Source organism: Ammospiza caudacuta, chromosome 6, assembly GCF_027887145.1.
Source record: "Ammospiza caudacuta isolate bAmmCau1 chromosome 6, bAmmCau1.pri, whole genome shotgun sequence".
Classification (NCBI taxonomy): Eukaryota; Metazoa; Chordata; class Aves; order Passeriformes; family Passerellidae; genus Ammospiza; species Ammospiza caudacuta.
Genome location: NC_080598.1, coordinates 45,722,362 through 45,743,440, shown reverse-complemented (window position 1 = coordinate 45,743,440; position 21,079 = coordinate 45,722,362). Strand labels below are relative to the sequence as shown.

The following is a 21,079-nucleotide window of genomic DNA, read 5'->3' as shown; positions in this document are numbered from 1 at the left end:
TGTCCACCCTCTGCCCTCTACTCTTTGGTGTTTCACTTGTTCTTTCAGGTTTTTTCAAATGCAATCACCCCTAGTTTTCTAACCCTCAGAGTGAAAAGCATTTCCTGTGTTCAGATGGAACCTCCTGTGTTTCAGTTTGTGCTTGTCACTGGGCAGCACTGAAAAGAGCCTGGCTCCCTCTTCTTTACACCTTTCCTTTAGATCCGTGTGCACATTGATGAGACTTCCCAGAGCCTTTTTTTCTCCACACTAAACAATCCCAGCTTTCTCAGCTTTTCCTCACAGGAGATATGCTCCAGTCCCTTAAAAATTTGTTGTCTGTTGCTGAACTGGCTCTTGTATGTCTCTTTTGTACAGAAGAACCTTGAACTAAACCCAGCACTCCAAATGTTGGCTGATTAGAGGAGAGGGATCACCTCACTTGACTTGCTGGCAATGCTCCTAGTGAAACCCCTACATGCTCTATCTATGTTCCTTTCAAAATTAGGAAAATTTGTTCCACATGTTGCAAATATAGAACATTTTTGCCAATGTTTAATAAACCAAAATCCTTCATTTTTAAATTAGAGAAAGTAAAAATCTCAGGAAAAATGCTTATTGCAAAAGATTTAAGTAATCTAAAATTATTTATTTCAGTTGAACTAGGAGCAGTAGTATACAGCATTCTCATTTTTCTTTAAAGTAGTGATATATGCATGTAAATGTAATTTTAAAGAGAGATTCTATGAGTTCCTTCCACAGGATCTTCATGAGAAATCAGAGAATCACTGAGGTTGGAAAAACCTCCAAAACCCTCATGTCCAACCTTTGACTGAACACCACCTTGTCAACTAAACTATAGCACCAAGTGCCATGTCCAGTCATTTCTTGAACACTTGCAGGGATCACCCTCCAACCCCTCCCTGGGCAGCCTGTTCTAATACCCTTTCAGTGAAGAAATTCTTCCTAATGTCCAACTTGAGCAGCTTGGGACCATTTCTTGTCCTGTCACTTGCCTGGGGAAAGAGACCAACCCCCACCTGGCTACAGCCTCCTCTCAGTCACTTGTAAAGAGTGATGATGTCCCCTGAGTCTCCTTTTCTCCATGATAAACAACCCAGCTCCCTCAGCTGCTTCTTATATGATTTATGTTGGCCTTTAATCTGTGGAATATGTATCTGAGTTCTTCCACAGAATGTAACTTGATAAGACATAGATTTGTGCTTTATTTTTCTTGGTTTGGTTTGTATATCATAAAATAAGTTAAATTTTGTTTGGCAGCAGACTATTGACTAGATGTTTCTAAGTGCTGCTAGGTCCTTCATTTTAGATTTAAATGCTTCCTATTTGATCTAGGTATAACCATAGGAGCACAGGCATCAGTTACACCTATTACACCTATTTTTCTTTCACTATTGGGAGCTTTTTATTAAAATAGGGAAATCCATAAGGAAAACTCCTAATTCTTTTCCTACTCTGACACTGATTTGCTGTGAATCCTTGTTTAAATAACTTCTCTTTCTACTTTAATTTTTCTCACCTGAAAAACTGAGTGATATTTCTTCTTTCCCATGAAGGCTGTGTTAATTGAATTTTTGCAATGCTTTCTGGAAGGCTTGATGAAATACTGTTAGCATAAAAAACTTTAACATAAATTACATGTAAAGATTTTTAGCCTGCAGTGCTTCATAATGTTAAAGATGAGCAACAAGGAAGCCTTTACACCTTCTGAGAATGTGTTCTCCCTAACATCGCATTACTTTGCACACTCTATTTCTTGTGTCATATTTCTTTTAGTTCCTAGGAATTATATCTGGATGTCTCTGATCAAAATCTTAGTAAACGATAAAGAATGGATTCTGAAAAATTACTCCTATGGACCCCCAGAGTACTTGGAACACTGACTGATGATTCACAGAAAGCTACCTTGCCAAAAGACAGCAGTTTCCTCCATGTTTCCAGCTGTTAGGATGCATCAAACAACTGCAAATTCATAAAATAGTTTCCTAATATTTTCCCATGTAAACATTCCCCTAGTTAGCACAGGGATGTCATGTGCTTATGAATGAGAGAAAAGACAGTCCATGTCATTGCAAACAGGAAAGGAAGCATTCATGAAGTTCCCTTAATTAAAATGTGGTCCACCCCATGCAAAAACATCTGGAATCTAAATTGAATGTTCAAGTAGTTTGACATTGGCAATGCATTGTTAGCAAGGTCATTTGTTTTCCATTAGTGTAGTTTTTGCTTAAAAAAATTTTGCTTGTTGAAACTTATGAAACAATGTAATAGAGAAAAAAAAAGCCAATTGAGCATTGAAATTGTAATTTGATAAAGTTACATGTGTTGCCTACCTTTGTATAGGTAATTTGACTTCTTGATGTGCTGAAATCATCAAAACAGTGGTATAATTTGAGTTATGATATACGTGGAATATAAAGATATAAAATACGTTTTTCTGTTTTCTCTGAACTTTCCCTCTCTACATATGATGTACTATTCACAGAATGTTCCAGCTGTTGTGGAGTTTGCCTGGTGTATAAAAGTCAGCAGAGCACCTCAGGCCTCTCAAGCAGAACCACCTGCTTAAAAGAAAAGTATTTGATTTATCAGTGGAGAGCTAGAGATTGAAGCTGATAGTGCATAGTTTTACAGATCTTAACAGGGAAAGCAAAGGATACTTTTAAACATGCTGTGTGCATCCTGTTCTTGCTATTTTGGTATTCAATACACTAAGGTCATTTAAAAATAAGTCACTTTAGGTCACCTCCAACACTGTATTTTTCGTTTGAATTGTAACTGCCTGCTGACATGCATTGCAGCCAGTTAAAATGATGTTGCATTTAATCTTTTTATGGTTATTCTTTGGGGATTAGCTAAGCGGTACTTAAATCAACTCTTATTTTAAAAAAAATATCTGTGCAATACAGATAGCCATTTGTTTTTACCTACTTCAGAAAAGAAAGGAGCGCTGTACTTGAAAGTCAATGAAGTTTGGTTTCTGGTTTATGTTTATCTGTTTTCAATATATTGACTATAAAGGCAAACCTCAGGAGTATTATATACAAACCTGCTTTGATTTATTTGCATTTAGCATTGCAGCTTTGAGACTAAAAATAAAATGTGTCTTATTTTGATTTAGATCTGTCCCGTGAGACAGTGTGAAACCATGTATTACCAAGAACACATCAGAATAGGAGGATTAACTGTTCGCATGCAGTTTAAACATCAAAGTGTTTATATGAAGTCATGGAAAATAAGTAATTTGTTTTGTCATTCTCTGTGAAAAATAGAATGCCCCTTTTAAAAGTAAATAGTCTTTATTTTAAAAACAGAAAGATTAGTAGCACTCAGTCTATCGAAGAGCACTGCTGTTAAGCAAAATGCCATTAATACTGCCTCAGACAGTACAATGGGTGTTTTTTCCTCTTATCAGTACCATCAGTGCACTGGTCAGTACCTGCTGTTGCTTGTTATACAGAAGTAGACAGATGTGATAGCTGTCTTTAGGATTATTTTTATGCATTATGGCATACAGCTCTCTGATTTCTGGGAAAAAATTTAACAGTACTTAATTGGCCTCTATATCAGGTGTTTCCAACATCCTTTTCCATGTTTTATCTGTGTGGCTAAATCTGTCTTTTTAATAGAATAGATTGTAGTCATTAATGATACAAGTATGGCATTTGAACCATCTTGAGGAGGTTGCTGTGATTTTCGTTAATTACCAGGCCTCTTCTGTGGACCAGCTAAAAGGTCTTTCATCATCTTTCCCTCACATTCTTCAATGTATTTCTTCGTTGCCACCTTCCTTACTGAACCTCTCCTAACAACAAAAGTTGCTTTTTTTCTGTTTTTATTTGCACATCACTACCATTCTTTTCATTTGTTTTATGGAAAAGACACATTTCTGTCCCTGAAAATGTTAGTGTGTGAGTTATCCTATTCAAGTCCCTCAAGACTGCTCAGAAGACTGTGAGAATTTTACAATATAAAAAGAGCCGTTCTGGTCAAGACCAAAGGTCAATCTAACCCAGCTATTGACATTGCAACAATGGCCCAAGTAAAATGCTCAGGGAAGATTGTATGAGCAGGACTAACATGTATTTTGTTTCCCATTTATTCATTCTGATTCCAGCTGTTCAAAGGCTTCCAGACTTAATGTAGTTTCTGTGAATTTGGAACCATTCTATGGTCTTCCTCATTCATGAACTTGCCCAGTTTTCTGCTTAAAGCCATATAACATTTTCTATCTTTATGTGACTTGTGATTTTACACAAATTGGTAATTAGTCTTCTCAGGCATCTCTCTTACTGGCTGAAGAGTTCTATTCTTTAGAGTATTGTGTTTATAATTTCTCACTTGGAGACAGCACTCCATGGCTTTGAAAATTCTTGTTCAACTTCTCTGACCTTTCCCTTTTGAAATAAAAATCCACATCTCCACTCAGCAGTCAAGATACAATTGGATTAATGATTTGGGACAGTTATGTTTTCTGGCTTTTTTTATCCTTTCCTGATTATACTGAGTGTTGATTTTGGTTTTCTGATTGATACTGAGCACTGCATTAGCAGATTCTTGGTAATATGCATCACTACCCCATGATCTGCTTCCTGAGCAGCAATGGTTACCTTAGAGCCCATCATTTTGAATGTGAAGTTAGATTTAAACTTTAGGAGTCTAAAACACCTTTCAGAAATCCAAGTAGCTTGTACCATTCTTTATCCACATGATTCTCAACAAAACCAAAGAACCAAAGACTGAATGTGCATCTAACCCAAAGGCTGGTCTTCTGCTTTCAGGATTATATTTAATAACATAACTAATAAGGATTAGCAGAGAAACAGCTAATTTTTTTTACACTACAAAAAGTGCATGAAATAGAGGGGACATATTTAGGAGACACTTTGGGAGAACAGATGATTAACATCTTCCTTAAATTCATTTACAGACAGTGTTGACATGAGGTCTTGGCATTGGAATTAGAGAAGGAATTGAAAAATGAATGGCTTAAGGCATAGGCTTACACCTAGGGCCTGAATTCTTTTTTTTTTATGAGAAGAGATCAGAGGTCATCCGTATTAAAACAAGGTGGGTAAATGGATAGGTAAATATCTATATACATATCTTTGCAGACATGTAATTGCAGAAACAAAATAACAAGTCTCATATCCTCTATCTAATTTAGTTTATTGGTACTGAATATTGGCTATAAGTTCAGTCCATGTTAGCTGCAGATGAATCCCATTTTTTATAAAATTTGACCTTTTATTGTTATGAATATTTCTTAAAACCTTAAAACCAGAATGTTAGGAACTAACAAAGAGGTAGACATCACTGCTTTTAAGCAGATGGTGTGTCTTCATTTAGGTTACCTTGTTCATTTCGGATTCTACACTCCTCACTCCTAGTCTCCATCTTTTTAAAGTTGTTGCCACTTGTGCAGAGAAGCTTCCATTGAGTTTTCTTGTCCTGTTGTGACTGAAACTTTTAGTCTCTGGAATCTAAATGGAATGTTTTTCATGGTGGTCAGACTGAGATTTTCCAGAACAAGTAACAGAGGTTTTGTAATTAAGAGCAAGTTAATTTGGTTTGCACAGGCCTTACAACATAATATTTGATTTCAGGATTGATGGATTTTATTTGTGTTAAGATTTTGCTTTTAAGTACCAAGGCAGCAATATGATTAATGAAGCCCATTACTGGTAGATTGAATACCAGACTCGCAGAAACTTAAGCATTGAAATGTGATTTTGAGAATTATGGAGGAAATACTGTTGTTCAGAAAGTACAAACAGTTCTGGTTTTACTTGCTCTTTGGCAAATAATAGAAGGACAGCCTTTGAGAAGCTGCAGAGGCATCTGACCTGTGGGACATGACTGTTCTTTGTGCATGATAACCAACTTCATCTGGACACAAAACCAAAACCATTATATTTATTTTTTCAGTTCTTTGCAGTTTTCAATAGGCTGCATTTTTTGTCTGGTGGGTGTGAATGTGAAATCTTAATGTTGAGGCCAACCCTAACTCTTCCTAGAGTGGTAATTCAGTAGTACACACCATATGCCTAATATAGTATGCCTAATTTTTCAGTAGTACATACCATATGTGTGTGTGGTAACCAAAACTGCACACAGGACTCAAGGGGGTCGTAAAAGGAAATCAGGTTTGGTAATAAGAGGAATTTATTGTCATGAAATGAAGACAGCTGTGAGCAATGATGTTGTTGTCTTTCAGGTATTTTTCAATACCTCCTAGCATAATCTATTCCATAACTTTACCATGCAGTAAAGGGAAACTGACCTGTAATTCCTGGGGTTCCTCTTTCTTGCGCTTCTTTAAAACTGTGACAAGGTTTGCCAGCTTCCAGTAATCTGGAACTGCTTCGGATTCCCAAGACCACTCAAAAAAATATCAAGAGAGGTTTTTTGATGACATCAACTGGCTCTTGAAGAAATCTTGAATGAATGCCTTCATGCCCTGTAGACTTGTAGGGATGCAACTGAAGCAGCAAATCCCACACAAGTTCAGGGTCGACTGGGAGTTGATCATCTCACAGTCATGGTCCTTCTGCTCAGGGCACTGTGATCCCCTTGGTCGATCATCCTCTGTTAGAAAACAGAGGCAAAGAATGCATTAAATGCCATTGCCTCTCTCTGCCCTTGTTTGACCATCCTCATCCTGTAAAGGGATTAGTGTTTTCTTGCACTGCCTATTGCCATGAATATATTTTTAAAAACTTTTTATTTTCCTCCACATTTCTGGCCAGCTTCAATTCCAGTAGAGCTTTGGCTCCATGAATTTTCTCCCTATAATGACAAGCTGTACATTGACTCTGTGTTTTTCCCATATCAGTAATGTCTCTTATTCTAGTCCCTGGAGACAGCAGACTTCCCTGTGAGCTGGCTCCAGTCTGCATAAGGAGGCCCTCCACTTGCTTTAGAAGGGTGTTTCCTATTACAACTACCCTTCATTTTCCTGTTAACAGTGGTCTTGGTGCAGAGTACGGGTGGTGTTGTTTTAGGAGGCCACACTATCCCAGAAGAACCTCCACCCTCCTCATCAGTAGTCTGGCCTTCTGGTTCCAGAGCCTCACATGTATTGTAGAGGGTGCCAGTCCTGCCTGTCAAATTCTGAGAAGGTGGAGGAACCTTCCTCCTAGTACATGCTGTGACCCGCTTCCAGCCTTCACCTTTTAACAGACCCTTGGCTAACAGTCCTTTGACTAATTCCCCTGCAGGGTTCTGAGTGCATCAGCTTCTCCACTGTAGTGGAGGTTCATGACTCCTGAGAGTCTTGAGACTGTGAGACTCTGAAAATAATCAGTTTCTCTTTTGCTTGTTTGCTCAAGCACTATGTAGCCTGTTCACTTCCTCCTGTAGCTGGTGATCAGCTCCTTAAGCACAGCTCACCTTCTGCAAAAGAATGGTGAGCCCCAGCCTCATGAAGAGGTACCAGGCACGTGTGGCAGCCTCTGACCTGGAGAGCTCCATCTCCCATCAGCAGGTCTGGCTGGCTGGCTGGAGCCTCTGGCATGGCTGCTTCAGTGAGTCCCACAGCCACTTTGATTGAGCTTTAGGGTGAGTCAGCACCCTAACTGAGGAAGCTTGAACTAGTATGCTAATAAGACTGGGTTTGTAATATGTGAGATGGCTGAAAGAATGGTTTTGTTTTTAATGTTCTAACTTGTGTTCTATTCTTTAGAGTACCCGAGTGGCTTTAAATCACCTGGAGTCTGTGCCTGAGAAACTGAGCCTGTTAGAAGAGTGCAGAGATACTGGGGTGAGAAAGATTTCATTTGACTCTCTCAGTACTTGTAAAATATTTTGGTTAATTAACAATGTCTATGATGTACAGATAAGTTCTTTAATAAGATATTTACAGTTGCATATGTATGTATTATATAGACAGAAACATACTGAAATTTATTTTCATGTTTATATGGATATTTTTGAAGTTATAAATTTAGTTCTAATTATTAATACTGCTCCATAATGTAGGCAAACATTGATAACTTGGCATAACAGGTCATGTGTTAATTACTGTTTCCAAATATTTTTATGGAGCGGTAAATTCTGATATTACATGTTAAAAAATGAAAATTTTATAATTAAATGAATTATGCCAGTTGTTTCAATATTTAACTCAATGAGTGAAAATAGATGATCTTCATAACTTTTTTGTTTTGTTTTGACATAATTACAATACTTGTTACTTAATTTTGCAACACCACTATCCAATCAAGATGTGTTTGGACATAGTAGGGCATATTGACAGTAGCAATGACATACTGTCAAGAGTGATAAAGCTCAGGTTGGATTTTCAGTGGCTAAGTGCCTAAACCCCTGTACCATAGTTACTTTCCATTTATGAAATGGGTGGTTTAATAGAAAAAAATTTGTAGCTTCCTTGAATGATATAAATTTTAAATCAGTATTAAACCGCAGATCAACAAATACATAATGATTTGCATTTTATTTGATATGTAAAATTTCTTAACCTGTGGTTGTCATAAATATTTCAAAATATACTTGTTTGGAGCATTATTTATTTTGTGTTCCTACACGAGGTCATCAGATAATGATTCTACGCCATTTTATTGCTGTCATCATGAACAGATTTGGTAATGCACATACCAGTTAAAATATTTGGGTTTTTTATGAACAATATTGTTGAGGTGTATAGTTTTAATTTCACATTCCACATATCCCCAGAAGAGCATTTTTGCTCTGACAGAGGTTTATGTTTTCCTTCTGTTTCTACTAAACGAAAAATTTTGTTCTCAGCAGGCCTCTGCAATCTCCTTCACTCTTGCCCTCTCACGCTTAACACTACTATGAAATTCCATTGTAATTTTCTGGTTTGCTGTAGTTATAGCTTAGCCAATATTTGTGAGATTGGAATGCAAAATCTTTGGTTTCAGTCGGGCTTTGTCCTTCTCCATCATGCTTAATTTTTTAAATATGGTTTTCTGAAGATAAGCCCCTATCAACACAGTGTTTTGTTTAAGAAATAATTTATTATTCAAGAGGGCTAAGCTTTATGTCTTAGCTTTGAGAAGGATGTCAGTTTGGAGCTTCATTACTGTTTGCAAATAACATATTGGATTTTTTTGTACAATACCTAGCAAGTTCTTCCTTCAATGTTTTCATAGGAAGGGAGAAGGCAAGAGGAAGTAAGTTTTGGTAAACCTCTCGGGTTGTCTAGGAGGTTTGTTAATTCAAGTGAATTATGTTTTCTTGTGAAAATACTGTTTTGTCCATATCCTTAGAACCATTTTTTCTTCAAGTGCTTGTTTCCATAGTGTTGAAATTAATTTTCCACCATTGCAGAATTTTTCTTAGAAGGTATGTTATTGCTGAAGTTTGGAAAGTGTTACAAGAAATCATTCAACAATTAAGGATAAGACCATTTTTGTTTTGATCTGCATGTATTTTAACATTATTTTTCTGTACATAGCATTATGCTTTTGTATGATGCCTGTAGTTCAGCCTCTGAAAGTTAGTTCTTAATTCATTCTTGCTGTGGTGAAAATCCTTGATGATATCTGTGTTTACAATAGTTAGAATTTCTAGCTACTTTTTACATTATGAAATCATCTAAATCTTTAAATTCATTTCTAGGAGTCCCATTGCCGAAAGGAGATGATTGAGGAGAGGTATATGAGGTATAAAGACATAGTGACTTCTTTGCAGCAGCAGCTGGAAGATTCAAAGCAAAGAGTTGGGCAAGTCAAGGTGTGTGTGTGTACTCCACTTCTGTGTCCCAATTGCTTTCAATCAGCAACATAACCTTACCTTATTAACTCCTAGTACAAACACAGACTGAAATCATGCATGAATGTTTCTGTTTCAAATAGCTGCCATGGCTGATGGCATGGCAGGTATATTGACATGGCATGAAATTTGATGAATTAAAGGTTGCTTTCATGGTACCCATGCCATGGATACTTTCCAAAAAATCTTTCAGCTTTCACAAAAAGGTATCTTACTGTGTCTTACTTCTCTGAAGTTCTTACTGCTTTGTCAAATTGCTGTCTACAGCAATTTTTAATTTTTCAATTTTCTCTTGTCCTTTCAAGTAAAAGATACAGATAGAAATCTATTTCCCCTATAAAAAGGTTGACTAATTTATAAATTACATGTAGCAATTCTTCAGTAGTTGATATTTGCACTTATTGGAAGCAATTCTATGTGAGGTCTCTTTCATACATAAATGAAATCCAGGCAAACAGAAGGGAAGTGATTTGCTGAAGGTCACTCACTGGACTTACAGCAGTGCTAAGCATGAATAACTAACTCCCTACAACACAAATCCAGTGCTCTTCTTTAGAAACTTTGCCTGTAATGAGTTCAACTTTCCAATTATTAACATGCTTTCTTTCCCTTAGTAGCTTGTTGATTGTCATATTGCTGTCATTGTAATAGCATTGTAATTACTTCAGCACAACTACGATTTCTTATGCAAGTGTTTGAAAAAAGTGATCTGACCTGAAGAATCATACTAGTATTTCTGCTACATGTCTCAGTCAAATCAGTTTCTTTGGCAATGCATCAAACCTGTGTCTCTAAGCAATTGAGCTCAAATTGAGGATCACACACTCCATGAAAAAGATAGAAAGATGTTTGTGTTCCCCACCTTATAGGTAACCGTCTTCCTATTGTAAAATGAGGACATACTTACAGCATGTCTTTTAAAAAGTGGAAAAGCTAAAATAAATACAGAATGTTTTAGCTTAGTAAGTTGCTGTTGTGAGAAGGTACTAAGTTACTTGAGAAAGCTATCTTGCTCTTCTGTAAGAAAGAATTGAAAGGAGGAAACAGGCACAATCAGTATGTTGCTGGTGATAATCTTCAGTATCTTGAATTTCTTTTCCCTCCACAGAAGCATTACTAAGTCAGTAGCTACTGAAATTTGGAAAACATTGAAAAGCTAAGTGGAATGCAATCAGCTGACGGTAGAACATAACATTGCACTAAGCTGACTGAACTTACTGAACTTGTGTGATTTGAACTCAATAATCAGAATCCAGTACAAAGCTGATTCCAAAACAATTCTCTTTCTTTAGACAACTGAGAGCATTTAATGGTTTCCATTTAGTCAGGCCTAATTGGGTTTTTGCATGATATACAGTACTTTTTGCTGTCACAGCTGCTGCAAATAGAACAGAATGTTCAAAACCAAGTAACAGATGGGTGCTAATCTGATTTCAGTGATCAGGCTAGCTTAGACTAAAAAAAAACCTTTTTAATGCTTGCCTTTCTTACCCTCCTTTGAAACTAACTCAAATGCCATTTATTTATTTATTTAATTTTCTGTTTGTCAGTTGGGAGTCTCTAAAATTGATTGCTGGAGGACTGTAGGTTTGAGGACACCAAAGTTGATTCTTTCTGGTATTTTTGGTTCACGCTGTGTACATACTGCCCCTGCTATACAAAGTAGACAGATACTTAATAGATGATAAGAAAATCCATGTTTCTATTAAAATTTTTACATTGATCATTTTAGATGGAATTACTTCTGATATTAAACTTCCTCCTCTGTTAATGTTTTTCTTTCTAGCCTTTCTTATATTACGCTTGTTTCAGCTTGCTTGCCAACATTGATCTCAGGCAGGCATTATCTAATCTTGTGTCCCAGTCTTTTCATTTTAAGGAGGAAAAATTAAACCAAAGTTGAATGTTCCTCTAAAAGCAGGTCTTTTTCTTTCTTTCTTATGATTTCTTTTGTCCCTACTCAATCTTCCTACTCTTCTGTAGTCTTGTCAGGTGGCTTTAAAATACCTGTTGCTTAGAAGTCCAGAAAAATCATACTTTCTATTTGTATGTTTTAAAATGGAAGATTTCCAGTAACAAAAGTAGGCCATAGGCTGGGACGATACCATCAGGTACAAAAATCTTGATTTTTCAATGAAGAAAGGGCCAAATAATAGTAGATGAAGATGAAATTGGGGGAAAACTTCATAAATATAACATATTAAAAGAAAATAGCAACAGCAGCAAAATCAAAGCAGAAAGCCAGAGGAAAGCTAGAGATAAATGTTTTCAAGTAGAGATATAAATATTTTAGGAGACTTTCCCTGCCACAGATGATTGACCATCCACTCAAACACAGCAGATGAAGTTGTCCATGAAGCACATGACAAAAGGCACATTCTCTACATTAATATTTCTGTTAAAGAAAGCCATTTTGTTTTGCAGGTACTGGTAGAAGCACCTTTCTTGTTTAAAAACTCTTCTTTTAAAGCATTTCTGGAAGCAGAATGGAAAGACAAAAACGTTTTTTATTCTTTAAAAATTGTTATTGTGCTATGAACACTTTAGGTATTAAGTCTCTCATCAGCACATAAGGGGATTAATATGTGTAATTCCCATTAGTCTTAACAGGAGTAAATCCTTCTTCAGTGATGGAACAAAAGCTTATTGTATCTCTAAATTAATATAATTTTTTTTGTTTAGTTTTCAAATCTTATGTATCAACGTAAAATTAAGTATCAACATAAATGATAAATTGCAAGATGTTTTAACAAAATTCCTTGAGGCTTTTAATGATAAGAATTCAGCAGTAATATTGTTTGTTTTATGAATTGATGCATTTATTCATTATGACTTCTTCTCATTTCAAGAAACTGAGTAATTTGGATTCCAAGCCAAGCTTTTAATCTCATTTTAGATTGTATTGTGAATGGGGACTACTTGCTGCAGAGCTAATAGAGATTTTTCAGGGATTTTTGTTTAAATGACATTTTTAAATTTATCTTCTCTTTTTAGCTTGTAGACCAAATGACTTTCCTCACCAAGAAGCTATGCTGGATAGGTTTAGCCATAAATAGTAACATTGTACTTAAGACTTTATGTAATGGTTTAACAAAAACATTCAAAAGCACCTTTAAGTATTTTGACATGCGAAATCTATGAACTTTAGGTTTCCTCAGTGGCAGTGAAATTAGATTTATATTTATTACTCCTTGTGAAATTAGTATGAACCATTCATTGATGAGGAAGTCATTATTCACTGATGTCTGCCCTGCTGATATGGTGTGTGCTGAGCTGTGCATGTGAATAGGAAAGAGCTTTTTACAACATGCTGTAGTGGCAAAGACTTGCAGTGATGCCAGTGCTTTTCTCAAGGCAAAGGAGTTTTTCACAGACATTTTATAGTGGTGAAGTGGGGATAAACTTGTAAGCAAATTTGAACCTAAATGCGATACTGAGAATTCAGAGAATTCAAATCAGTCTTTTCCAGTGTGTGTGAAATCACAGCATGTGCCTGTGTGCTATTAGTTTTTGTTGAAGTTTGCAGCTGCTTGATAGTGATAGATGAAATTATTTTTATCTGATTCCCATAGGATGTGAAAATGGATGCTGAAATTTCTGATGTAGAAGTGGCTGCTCATTCTAGTTGGCGAACTCAAAACAGCTTTTTGTGCAGCTCACCGCTTTCAAGTTCAGGTTGTAAGTATTATAGCACAGAAAAAAAATGGTAACACATTTTTTTCTTCTAAAAATTTTTTTCCTGGATGAGTGAGATGCTGTTTTCAGAAGTGCTGGAACCATCTTAAGTATCCTACTGTGTTTTAGTTTTAGATGCTGGATGGATGTCTTTGCCTAGGAAGTACTTCATTACATCCCACTGACAGTTGTTTGAGTTTTTTTGGCTGGGACATTAAATATATTTTGTTTATCTATTGCAAAGAAAAGGGCTGCCATTGAATTCTGAATCTCTGCTTAACAAGTCATCCCTCTGTAAGCTGTGTAGACTCTCTGATTTTCTGAGGGACCACAGAGATATCCTCAAACATGGATTCTTTCCAAGATCTTTTATGTGTGCCAGTTAGTCCCATGCTTGTGTAGCATTTTCTCAGGGAAAGTTGAATTCACTAATTCTACTTCAATAGTGTTTTTAACTGTTTTTTCTCTACCCCCATGTGCATATACAACTTGTGTTCATGTGAAGTCATGGGATCTCTGATTCAGCTGAGAAATGCTCAATAAAACATAGGGCGTATTAGGTCTTGATTGGGTATGTAAGCACACCTTTGCATGAGTGTCAGAAGTAACTTAAAACCCAGGTTTTTAAGGGGGTTTTTAAGCATATCAGTACAAGGATATCAAAATACTTCTCTTCAGAAGGGTATCATCTTCCATTTATTTTCAGTATAGCCAGTTTGTGTACTGGGAACCTATTTAGAAAGTTGCATTCTCTTGAAGTCTATTTCAGGCTTCATTGCACTTTGAAATGTTGCATCTTTCTATGAGTGCTGTGGTATATTTCTGCTCACCAGTAAGTCTTGAGCTGATCTGATGAGGTTAAAGGTAATTGCTTTCTCTTCCTTTCAGAATCTATGGGCTGGAGTTAGTATCTTTTTGCAGAGCATATTGAATAAGAGTAGTGGGAATACAGCATAGGAGATAATACCTCTGTATCATCTGTACTGCAGAAACACTTTACCTTGACTCAGAGTTGATTTTTCTGTTTTCCCAAACCTCATCCCTGTCAAAGTCTTGCAAATCAAAGTACAGCTGAACTTGTTTTGGGTATAGAAAAGAAGTAACAGATGCCCCACAGAATATTCAGATAAATGGCCTCCACCAGTCCCTTCCTGTCCCAAGAACTCCAAAACTGGTCACTGCAAAAATTTACTGAAATTTAAAAATACAGCATAAGTGTTCCTAAACTATTTCAATATCTTTATACTGCTTAACCTGAATTAAACAAGCTAGAACTTTGTTGCTTTAAAACTTTTTAATAAATTCTAGGGAGTTCTAAGAGAAATAGGATCCATGTGATCTGAATACCAATCTGATGAAGCAGTTGTGCATGTTTATTCTCTGATTCAATTGTTTTTTACCAGCACTAACTACTAAGTTTTCTGGAAATAAAAAAATAAATTATTAACAAAAGACAGTGGTGATTCAATTCACTACTTAGTCCTTATGGCACTGAAACATGTGGATTACTCCACAGACTTTGGTTTTGGACTGATTGTCACTTTATGCTGAAACTGATTTCCACCAGTCAAATGTGTATTTTGAAGTTGTTGGTATAGTTCTTGAGGACAGTGAAAATTCTGCTGTGGTATGAGCATTAAGGAGATTTTTCAGTGAGTGGCAAATGAAAAGTCAGCTACTTCACTCATGATAGTCACAAAAACATAATGACCTTTAAATTTCAGTAATGGTATTAATTAATTCTCATTTGAGATTTTGACAGTGAAGTATAATTTGACATCTTTGCTCCCAAACCTACTGTAGCTTTTAATAAATCTTCCTATACATGTCATCATCTATTTTCTGTGATTAATTGTCTCCTTCTTCAGAAACAGAAGGATGGAAATTTTTTTCCTTCATTTGCCTTTTGGAGTGGTTTGTAAGCCTTTGTGATTTATATTTCCCCATTCCATCTCTCTTCAACTCATGCAGCCTTACAGACTATAGATTCCATAACTAATACTAGAAACTTCCTTCCCAATGTGAGTTTCCTATGACTTGTGGAGAGTACCCAGAAGGAGAGCAGACTCATTGTTATAATTTAACTTATTTGTGAGGGAGATTGTGGGATTTAAGTTTAAAATTGGTTGACGAAAGAAGAACAAATAGCATGGGAAAATAAATAACGGAACAACAATCTATTTCCATACATATATATATATGTTGACCAAAAATTTGCCAATGTAGCAAGCAGTTAAAGGGAAAGTAATGAACATCAACATTGTGTTTTGTTTCTGGTATAATTTCTTCAGTTATAACAGCTTTTCCATTATAAACATATTTTAAAATATGTTGAGAGAATGTGCTTTTATTTCTGTACCGATTTTCTTAGAAATTAAGAAGTTGAAATGAGAAAGTAATTTATTCAAGGAAACATTCACTAGATGTGGTTTGCAGTCGATATTATTATCAGACCAGAATGGTTGGTCCAGCCAGTCACTAGTTGTTATCTAAAGAATAATCCTCAGGAACTGTTTTTACGGCCACTGTATTTTCCTGAAATTTTGAGTACAAAAGTCCCTTGGGTTACACATGCTTTGCATTAACTTTGTGCATTGAGTCCTGCCTTTCTCTTTGCACATTTCATCACTTTGAGGTTTTAACCTGGATGGTTTCCCAGAAACCATATGTCTTAGAGGTTTTCTATTGTTGTTGGGAATTTATGTTGCAGGGCTTCATAAGTTGTGATGGACAACACTCTTGTGTCAACATGGTATGTAGTAGGACTGATACCACAGCTGAATAAAACCAAGCTGTCCTGAATGTAGGCTTTATTGTCAGAACAATTAACTTCTGCACTGTATTGGTGGTGCCTGTATTTATCCCTCTATGTATACTTTTTCATAAATTCTTAAGACTATTTTTATTGGCATTTATAAATAATGTAATGTACTTACAAGTAAAAAGACATTGCAATGTGACTATGCTGTGGGCACCCTTCTAGAACAAAACCTAGGGCTGCTTAAGCATAAGAACTTGGAATGACTGGAAACTTGACATCATCACTTAGAAAAATGCAAATTGAATTAGTTAAGCAATGAACTTTATGATTTTTTGCCTTACTTTGAATACTGTCCACAGGAGGTACCATTGACATTACATACAGCAGCAGAGCTTTGAACCAATTCTGAAAACTTTATGGTGAATACTTAGAACTCACTGTTATACCAGTGTCCCGAACAGTGATTTCATTCTTCTGAAAGTGAAAACATCTCACCCCTCCTAACCAAACTGTGAAGTCTTGCTCCTTGTTAAATAACTTTTGGTTATGTATTGCTACAATTTTACTGGATTGTTAGAAATTGCACTCTGGATATTCAGCAGGATTACTTTTCTTCCATGCTTGAGCTTTAAAGAAGGCCATTAGAAGAAGGGTATATATAAGCTGCTAGCCACTTTCCTTCCCTTAATTTCTGCCTTTTGCTAAATGTTTGGGTATTTGATTTTTTTTTCCTTCAGCTTTTTATGCTAAGATGTTTTGTCAATTCATATTGTTTGGATTTTGATGCAATATAATATTTTTAAAAATAAGCACCATATGTGTGCCCTGCTGTGAAGGTATATACACAGTATGACATTTTCTGAGCACCTCTTCAGTGTCACTTGGTGACTTAAGTCCATTCTGTTGGTAAAGATATTCCTTCACAAATTTTTGAGAGGTTTTTCTTATTTAAATAAAAATTCTGGAAAAATAAATGGAAAATATTTCTTAGTGTAAGAATCAAAGTTTTTTAAATGGCGTCTACATTTCTTGTGTATAAGAAAGCTCATGGCTATGCCTGTATTATAGAGTATTAAAATAGATTTCTCTAGAAAACAAAATATTATATTCTCAGTTATGAATATTGAACATATTACTTGCTGAATAAATTCTAATATCATATAATGAAATACATGTTTTAAATAAAAACTAATGGCCAGTCAACCAAATCCAAGAATCATAGGTTTGAAAAGGCCTCTAAGATCATTGAGTCTAACTGATGTAATGTATGATTCTGAAAATGCTTAATCACCTTTTTTGTGTGACTTATTTCTAGCACTTACGAAAGGGATGGTTCCTTTGGATACAAGTGGCACCAAGGAAGATGATACTAATGTTGCTGTTAGTGAAAAGAAGCTGCAAGCAGAAGGGGGAAAGCAGTAGAATATTTTATGAAACCACACCAGTTTTCTCTGTGGTAAATTCCATTCCACTTTTTTTTTGGTTTTGAACTGTAGTAATTCCATCTGCTGTAGGAGTTATGCACCCTTAATGATTCAACAATTGCCAAACACTCAAATGAAAGAGCACCAAGACTAATTCTAATGAACTCTTTTGATAATTTAGGTGACTTGCACACCAAAGGCTTTCTGAGATTTTGCTATTCTCTTGTATTTGTTTCTGCAGTCCTCTTAGACTATATTTATTGTATTCCTGAAATACTGTGAAGTGAAATACCTGTGACATTAGTCTTTGCTATGAGCTTATTTACCCCTATACAGGAATTGTTCTGACACTTGTTTTTTAATTATGTTTAATAACATTATTAATAATGAAAAAAAATTCAGAAATTGCCTATTACTGTGATAGAGAATAATTATACAGTGTTGTACAGACGCATTTGTGGTTTTAGGTCCCTCAGTTTGAAAAAATCATTTCAAAAAGAAGTGATAAAACAAATTTTTCTCAAAGCAATTAAAAATTGACAGCTTGGTTTTGGGTTCAGCATATATGTATTATAAGTTGTCTAGAATTATTCTTTTGGCCAGAACACTTTTATTAGATGGCCTCAATTAGGCACTTTAAAGAATCTGAATCTCACCCATCTGTATCAGGAGTGTTGAATGGCACTTCTTTGTGGCTGTGAAAATTTTAAAAGCAATGTTTAATGTTGATTTATTTATTCTCTTTTGTTCTCTATTACAGAAGATGTGTTATATTGATTGTAAAATACTATGGAAATAGAATATTGCTCATTTGTATTTGTTCAGATATCACTATTCTAAACAAATTAGACACAATTTTACGTTACAGTGGTCTCAAAGAGCAAATCAAAGAATTTTCTGTGTAAGAATTCTGCTGTCTAAAGAAATGCAAGTGTTTCTGATGGTTCTACTTTCATTTTCCTCTCAGCTGCTTCTGGCTGGATCACTGCTAGTGCGCCTTAAAAGATTTGCCAAAGCTACCAGGATACTGTAGCAACATTAACACCACTCAAACAATTTTGTTTTGCAGACTTCTGTCATATTTAGGAAGTCTATTTCTTCTCTGAAACACTGTTATTTTTTAGCACTGTAGGTGTCTCAGGTATAATTCATAGGCCACGATGTGCCATCACAAAAGGGGACTCTTATATTTTTTTTCCAATACTCTGATGAAGTGTTCTGTAGTCCCAGTGGGTGCTCTGGACCGTGCGCTTCTTGACAATCACCTTGTGTTCGTCCTGTTTCAAACAGAACAACATGCTGGGAACATCAAAATCAGACACAGAAATGAAAAAAAGATTGAGTTTATTCTCTGTTCATTTTCCATGAACTTAAATTGCTTAAAACTAAAAAAAAAAAAATCTGACGTGGTTAAAAGTTTTCTTTACCTTTTGTGGTGTATTATGCTGTGCATGGTAGTGCTGGCATTGGCTTTTTGCAAACTTCTGGCATATCTCCTCATTCAGAGGGTCAAGAAAACAAAACAGGCACATCCATCTGTTCTGATCTCAATGGCCATGACAGGAAGAAGAAAAAAAATCAACAAATAAACTTCTCTCTACAAAGAGTGGGGATGTCATGAAACAGTGTTTAGCTCAAGCCATGGCTACTGTAAACTAAACTTACTTTAAGTGGATCCAACATTTGGAATTTATTTTTTTTATTAGATCAGAGCAGAGGTGAAAATATGGCATTTAAAATACTTTAACTGGTTTGGTCTGCTGAAACTTAAAAAATTGCAAAACAAAATGTTAGCAGTTTGCAGACTTTATGGTACCTACAAATTAGGGCCAAAACATAGAATGATCACTTTAAAATATATTATTAAGCAATAAATCATGTTCTCAAAACACCTTATGTGGTAGTGAGGTCTGGTGCATGGATTGCTGATGGATAAATGTATACCCTAACTGTTTTACCAAAGTTTAAATGATTTTGTGACATGCAAGTAGGTAAATAAAGGGGCCTTTGAGAGTCTTAGCTGAGAAGTAAGACCAGAAATATAATGTCCTCTCTTTTTCCTAAGAAATTTGTAAAAATCGTACCATTTTATGTATTTATACTTTTTTTCCTGACTTGTCACTTAGAAATCTGAAGTATGTGTTCTTAAAACAGGATCACTACAGATTTGTATTGTTAGAAAACTAAGGACAAGCAGTCTTATCTCCCTCACTATTACATCAAGTATTGAATCGACTTCTGTACTACATAGGACAGAAATTACTACTGGGTGAACAATTTTGGCTTTAAAACTTTAGGTATGTTCAGTGCTTAGTATATTTGCCTTTGCCCATGTGACTGGGTTTTCATCAGTTTTATATCCTTTTATAAAATTTTCTAAAAGGAGTGGAAGAACAGAAGAGACGTCAAACCATGCACACACACACACTCGCAAAAAATTCTTACTGAGTAGACTTAGGGACTCCAAAGCCAGGAAATTCTTAAGTTTACTCTCTTGGCATGGCAGTCTAGATAGCATGTAATATTTGTCTCTCTTCCTCCTTTGATAGAGCTTCATATTACAAAGTGAATTTTGTTTCCTCTTTACTGAAGGCTAAAGTTCCGTTCATGACATTACGTGAAACTGTCCCTTTGTGGTTTAAGAAATAATATTTTTTCCATATTAGTCTGAAATAATATTCTTCTGCACAATTTCAGTTTTTAAAGTAGAAAAGCAGAAATTTTTAAATACAACCTTTTGTATATTTCACATCTTTAAAATTGCTGTCCCTTCTGGTAGCCAGATGTTTTTGTACTTTAACCCTTTAATGACCTATTACTCAATTCATACCCAAAACAGTCGTTTTCAATAATCAAAAATATGGTATTGTACACACAAAAAATGATGTTTGTTCTGTTTAGCATTTGGTAAATCAGGATATTTTTTATGTATGTACTAAGTACATACAGATTTTATAAGCTACTATCAGGCACTCTTTTTTTTTTAATGCTGCAGTGAAATACAGTGCTTCAGTACTGTGCTTTCAAATGTATTGGCCCTCTATTTTAGCATCAAATAGCTGTCACATGAATAAGCTAGAAATTTTATGCCCTTCAGTTCCTAATGTTTTATAGCAGACTTGAGAGTACTTAATTACTTTTGAGACTATATTTACTAAACAGACAAAATAATTTATTTTTATTGTGTAATTATGTCATCCTAAGAAGAAATGTCAAAAGAAAAATAAAAAATAAAATTTTACGGTGCAAAACAAAGCAATTTCTTACATTTACTTCCCAAATTTTTGATGGAAACTGGTCTTCAGTGATGGTGAAAATACTCCTTGGATATTCAAAGCTCAGCCACATTTTTACTGACTATTACAGCAAAGTAAATAAAGAAAATACTTGAAAACCCCATACAACAAAGAAACTACAATTCTCAAATCCATTTCTCAGCTAAGGAATCTACAGTTCATCTGTG

The 21,079-nt window shown here is 35.4% G+C and overlaps 1 protein-coding gene across 1 annotated transcript in view; it reads left to right on the top strand.

The window, feature by feature from the left end:
- CEP128 (centrosomal protein 128) overlaps nucleotides 1-17,937 on the top strand; it is a 95,133-nt gene extending 77,196 nt beyond the window's left edge. Inside the window, exons 21-24 of the mRNA XM_058807423.1 lie at nucleotides 7,685-7,762; nucleotides 9,604-9,717; nucleotides 13,329-13,434; nucleotides 17,508-17,937. Of these exons, the coding sequence (XP_058663406.1) occupies nucleotides 7,685-7,762; nucleotides 9,604-9,717; nucleotides 13,329-13,434; nucleotides 17,508-17,614 (405 nt within the window). The 3' untranslated portion in view covers nucleotides 17,615-17,937. The remainder of the gene's footprint in view (nucleotides 1-7,684; nucleotides 7,763-9,603; nucleotides 9,718-13,328; nucleotides 13,435-17,507) is intronic.
- Nucleotides 17,938-21,079: the final 3,142 nt, after the last annotated feature.